The 6,202-nt window shown below is 49.4% G+C and overlaps 1 protein-coding gene across 1 annotated transcript; it reads left to right on the top strand.

Annotated features, from left to right (window-relative positions):
- Positions 1-2,619: 2,619 nt before the first annotated feature.
- Positions 2,620-6,202, top strand: znf703 (zinc finger protein 703). The gene is made up of 2 exons (XM_084695235.1): positions 2,620-3,287; positions 3,906-6,202. The coding sequence occupies exons 1-2, from the start codon at positions 3,036-3,038 to the stop codon at positions 5,385-5,387; spliced, it is 1,734 nt and encodes a 577-aa protein (XP_084551361.1). The 5' UTR covers positions 2,620-3,035; the 3' UTR covers positions 5,388-6,202.

The following is a 6,202-nucleotide window of genomic DNA, read 5'->3' as shown; positions in this document are numbered from 1 at the left end:
CAACCATTTGGCCTGTATGGAATGTTGCATACAAGGCTCCTTTTAAGTGCTCGTGTCCTGCCATGTCTGCTACACCCTATGAAACTGTCTAATTTGTCTTTTTTTCTCCATTTTATTATTGCTGGAGAACACACAAGGCTACAGCAGAGTCTCTGCCTCGGGGCCAGCATGCTCATTCCACACACTCCATAAGTCAGTCGCAGATAATTAAATAGGAGCTATTTACATTCATCTTCTCCCTCCTCTCCTGCTCTGGCTATTTTATCATTTCCCTCGCTGTGCTTACAGGAATATACCCAGTCACAGGTCCTCGTGACTTTTCCCATACGACCGTAGGTGAAAAAGATATGTAATAAGTACAGCTTTGGTCTGGAAACTAAAAACACTCTATATGCGAACTCACACCCGCGTCAAAGGCTTATTAAATGCTCACGCTGTATTTCACCAGAACGTAAACATCCCCTACAGTCAGTGTCACCGAACCCTTTCCACTCAGAAGCCCCAGAAAGACAAATGACCAGATAGAAGTCATCCATTCACCCAGTGTGAAACAGTTACATATTTACACTCCAGTAATAAAAAAGAAAGAAGCTGTAGTCTTTCAACATGGCTATGAATTAGGACCTGGCACCAAGTCATCCATTACGGGTCTGAGTGGGTCTATAAATCATGGGCTCAGGGGCGTGTGGGGTCTGGGCTGGGGGAGCCAGGCACACCCACTCTGGGCTTGTGTTTGTCTGGCTGCTGCTCCGGCAAAGACCTGGCCTTTGATATGAGCCTTGGAAAGGCAAATGCCACACACACACACACCCACACCACACAAACACACACCTACACACACACCCCTACAGCTCGGCTTTGATATGGGCCATGGAGGGGAGGATACCCTGGGGCTGCAGGGAGCAGTGCTGCTCAGCAGCATCTTAACGGGGGAAACCTGCCCCTTAAATACCCACAACAGGAAACGGCCATCAGTCATCAACACGCCAAAACAGCTGTTACCAGCCGACTTCAATGCGAGACTTGAAAGAAGCTGCTCCCTGTTGTTTGAGCCCTCCCTTGTTCCATTCTCTCGTTCTTTGTGTCTTTTTTTCTCTCCCCCCCCCCCCCTTATTTTTTTGCCCTCCTCCAGTCTCCTTTTAACTCTTTTACCAGCTCCTCCCACGCCGCGACTCGGCCTTTCAAGCTTCTTCAGAGCAGCAAGGCTGGTTAGTTATCAACACGGCAACATATTGTGTTGAAAGTTTGTCCAGTGGAGGACACGCCGTGAAAAGTATTTTCATGCGCGGCTCTTGACGTGACGTCACTTTTCCGAGTCGTCTGTTTTGTTTCTCTCTTGTCCTACAGTGGAGACAGAAACTAAACAACACACACACGTTCAATAGAAGAGCCCTGCGACTCTCAGCTCAACCCCTCTGGTACATTAGCATTCACATGTGTGATGTTTCGCAGGTTATTCAGGCGTTAGTGGCAGTGTGTAGGTGATAAATGACAGCTAAGCCTCATCGTGACAAGGCAAACATTGGTGCTGTTGAGGGGGGGGGGGGGAGTGGAGTGGATTCAGCCACCCAGTCACCAGTCCCTCTCTGAGCTGTGGAGACATGCCACCTGGAGCCTCTAAGGCAGAGGGCTCACTTCAAGGTGATGAGACAGGCACTGTCACAGGCTATGTCCAGTTCTCGCACCCAAGTAGAGAAGTCTGGGTTATTTGCTGTGGAGGGTACAACTCTGGGAGCCTGTTATTGTTTGGGGAATGTTTGCGGCTAACTCGTACAACAGGTCCATGTAAACTGGAGTTGAGCCATGGTGAAATTTGCGGTACGTTGGCAATGAGAAATATGGGGATTATGTTTCAAACCATCTGGCAATGTAAGTAAACAGTTCCTTCTGATAATACAGTGTAGTCTTTGTTTTATCATTGAGTCACTTCTATTTCCTGTTATTTCTGTCATCCTGGTAGGCCCAGGTGGAGTAATGCCTTTTATGACATTATCCAGGGGAACATGACACATTTATCATCTGGCCCTTCTAATGAGACATAACAGGAAATGATGCACCTGTCTTTGTGTTTTTATGACACCAGATTAGAGTGATTAAGCTAGGCAAGATGGATCCCCAGACAATAAGCAAAGTATTCAGAGCATCAAAGTTTCTTTTTGTCTGACTGTAATAGCATCTGTCAGGTCTAATTTTAATTCATCGTGAAATTATATTAACTGAGTTACCTAATTGGTTATTCTGCCAGCACTAATGCAATGAAGTCATTAGCATTCCGTAGTAGTTATCAAACATGGATTTGTATTTTTATAAAATAACTTATTTACTAAGAGAATAAAAGAAAAGACCTCTTCACCAACTATTCTTGCCGTGATATGAATTATCCATTGCTGCGTCCCTTTTATATTTATTATAGCTATTTTAAAAGGCACTTATCGTAAAAATATACGTTCATACATCATAACAACATTTTACACTGCCAGAGACGCGAAGAGAGAACATTTGACAAACCGCGCCCCTAAAAACGACACCGCCCCCCTCATTACGGATGCGCACACTCCCTATTGGACAGCGGATACTTGCTTTGAAATTCCTCCTACTCAGATCTTCAGAATGTGAAATGATCATAGTACCGACTGTTGTGTGAAGACAGAGAGAAAGACAGTGGGACGGTTAAGCGTACGGAGCAACCCGGTTGTATCATCTGTGGAGATATTCATTACTTGGGTTTATTTTTATGTCTTAGTAACTGATCGCAATGATCTTCCTCGAATATTTCTTTTGGAACTCTGGCTTAAAGAATATCTAAGGAGACAGAGGTGATTGGAAAAACGGAAGATTGAGTCAAGGAACCATGACATTTTAGAGAATTTCTCCTCTTTGCGCACTGCCGCTGTTACTTTTGGATTAATACAAATCGGGTTCTTTATGCAACCTGCTCGCTTAATAGTTTTTTCAACTGTTTGCTGATAAATGAATTTCGAGTCGCATCCGCTGGTTCCCTGCCCTCCCCCGAACTCTGCGCCGCCCCGATCCAGATGAACGGTTCTCCCGGTGGATCTGAAGCGCAATTACACAGTCAGTCTCCCGAGCGCACCGTCAACGGCAGAGGTAGTTCACTACCGAGAGAAACAAAAAGCCTGTTAATTCCTACTCCCTCTCCCTCGGATCCATTTCGCCAGGCTAAAAGGTTGCCAATACGGATTCTAAAAATGTTGACCGCACACAGCAGCCACTTGCTACACCCGGAGTATCTTCAGCCCTTGACGTCCGCACCAGTCAGTATCGAGGTAAGCGAAGCACATCTTTAATACCGACTGATATAGAGTTGTAACTGGTCTGAGGATGTCTTTACCGTAACATTTACCGTTAATGTGCTGAGATTACTTTAAGTGCACGAACAATTGGACACCGCAATACGCAGCCAAGTTTGTGTCTGTGTATGCGTCAACAATTTAATTTCGTAAAGCTGCGCCAAGCTATTCTCTCTTAAGTTTTCTAACAGTGGTGCGTAGTTTAGGCTACATTCAGACATTGGTCATTTTTGGTGACGTGATAGTCCGCTGAATTGTACCTTTCTACCCGTCTGTAGTTAGGAGAGCGTTCTATAAGGATATGTTCATTAACCGGAAGAATTCCGTCAAAAAACTGGTGCGCAGTTGGACGGTGGCACCACTCAAGCCAGTCCGATGACACATTCATAAATTAATTCCCGTGTATTACACTTTACATGGACTTTGTTTTATTTTTAAATGATTATTGCTACGTATTTAAAGTTTACATTTAACCTCTGATATCCAACCTTTGGAAGACTAGCAGACCGTTTTATATCCTGTACTCTTGTCTGTATGTTCATTATGTCTGTACTGTGTGGATTATTCATTTCGTGTCTCTGTCTCCCCTCTCAGTTGGATGCTAAAAAGAGTCCTCTGGCTCTGCTGGCTCAGACCTGCTCCCAGATAGGCAAGCCAGACCCCCCCTCTTCCTCCAAGCTGGGCTCAATCTCCTCAGGCAGCCAGTCGGACAAGGAGCCCTCCGGTCGCTCCTCCTCGTCAGGCCTCAAGACCGGAGATCTCCACCAGGACGACAAGTCCAGCTTCAAGCCTTACTCCAAGATCGGAGGGGAGTGCCGTAAGGATGGGCTTGCGACCAAGGCCTCCTCAGATAAGGCCGGCTTCAGAGTAGCTAACGGAGGGTCTGGAGGGGCGGGCTCGTGTCCGTCCTACCCCCCGCACCCTGCCAACTCCCCCAGCTCCTCTCCCCTGCACAGCCAGAGCCAGGCCCACAGACAGAGCCCCTCCACGCAGCCTCCTCCCCCGCACTCCCAGGCCCTGCACACGGACAGCAAGGCCGTGAGCTCGGACCAGGCCGGCTCCGACAGCTGCAGCGCGGGGAAGAAGGAGTCTGAGCACGGCAAGGCCGCCCTGGACGGGGCCCAGCTCGCTAACTCCAGTCACGTGCGGGCTAGCGCTAACTCTAGCAACGCTAGCTCTGCTAGCAGCCCACGGCCGGACAGCAAGCCCGACCCCCAACCTGGTCTGGGCTCCGGACACATCGCCCCAGTCTCTCCCTTCAAACCTGGACACTCTGTCTTCCCACTTCCCCCCGCCGCTATGGGTTACCATGGGTCCATAGTGGGGGCCTATGCAGGCTACCCTTCTCAGTTTGTTCCAGGGATGGATCATACCAAGTCTGGCCTGGGGGGATTGGGGATGCCAGGAAAGCACCCCAGCTCCAGCCCCCTCACAGGGGCATCCCCCCCATCCCTCATGCAGGGGCTATGCAGGGACCCGTACTGTCTGACCTACCCCAATGCCCACCACCTAGGGGGCAGCAACTGCTCCACCTGCGTCCACGACCCCTCCTCTCTCAAGTCAGGCTTCCCGCTGGTCTACCCCTCGCACCCCCTCCACGCCCTCCACCCCAGCACCATGTCCTCCGGCGTGACGCCCACCCTGTCCCACCCTCTCTACACCTACGGCTTCATGTTACACAACGAGCCCATGCAGCACGCCTGCAACTGGGTGTCGGTGGGAGGGCCGTGTGACAAGCGCTTCTCCTCGTCCGAGGAGCTGCTGGCCCACCTGCGTACGCACACGGCCCTCTCCGGGATGGTGGACAGCAAGCTCCTCTCAGCCTACCCCTCCTCGGCCGCCTCCTGCCACCTCCACCTGCCCCCCCCCAGCAGCCCGGGGTCTCTGGCCAGCTCCTTCTCCCTGAGAGGGTCTCCCGGGCTGGGCCTGGCTCGCTACCACCCCTACAGCAAGGCCCACATGCCTGGAGCCCCAGGGATGCCCATGCACTCCATGCCAGCCTCCTCCGCCTACTACTCCCCCTACGCCCTCTACAGCCAGAGACTAGGCTCTGCCTCCACGCTGGGCTACCAATGAAGTCCTAGCACCCAGACTCCGCCCCCCTGCCCCTGGCCTACCAATGATGTCCAAGCACAGAGACGCGTTACCAGGCAACCAACTGGACCTCAGATATGCACAGTGGATGGACCAGGTGACCTCTGGAGGGGGTCCTTGCCAGCACAGGTCACCCCAGTACCACGGGCCTCAGGAAGCCATGGCAGAGACCCAGGGGTGAGGGACCAGAGATGCTCGTATAAAGGAGCCTGGGAACAGAAGCTTGAATTTGATTTGAATTGTGGAATGAGAATGGTTTTGATTTGCCTTTTCTTTTTTTTTCTCCTCCTTTCCTCTCCACCCCCTGGACTGAAAGTGTGTATTTATTTTTCACTCGAGCGCTTGGCTTTTAATTTAGGGGGGGGGGATGTTTTCAAATAAATTGTTCATAAGTATTCTAATTGAAAATAATTATTTTAATTATAGTATAATAATGCCTATCTTACACTCTTTAAATAAAGTTTTGCACCACGGCAAAGATGAACTGTGAAGTTTTTCTAAGGACCCTTTTCTTTTACGTCATCTCTTTCCATCTGCTGTCGCCCAGCCCCTGTTCAAAATCAAATGGAATACCCCATATTCGGACCACAAGCGTTTTCATGAACAGTGCCGTTTATTTTCTATTTGTACATATTCAAAGATGTAATATTTTTTCAAGCATTACCAGGTTAGCAAGTTGGGGCTTGTTGACTGAAATGTAAAAGGAATAACTGACAAAATGAACGCTTAGTGGTGGCAGTGCTATCCGACCCACTGGGAAAAGTCTTATTTTGTCTAATAAATGATACTTGATTGCA

This window comes from Hypomesus nipponensis, chromosome 28 (assembly GCF_054491055.1).
Source record: "Hypomesus nipponensis isolate SF chromosome 28, ASM5449105v1, whole genome shotgun sequence".
NCBI classification, from domain to species: domain Eukaryota; kingdom Metazoa; phylum Chordata; class Actinopteri; order Osmeriformes; family Osmeridae; genus Hypomesus; species Hypomesus nipponensis.
This window is presented reverse-complemented; position numbering and strand designations above follow the sequence as displayed.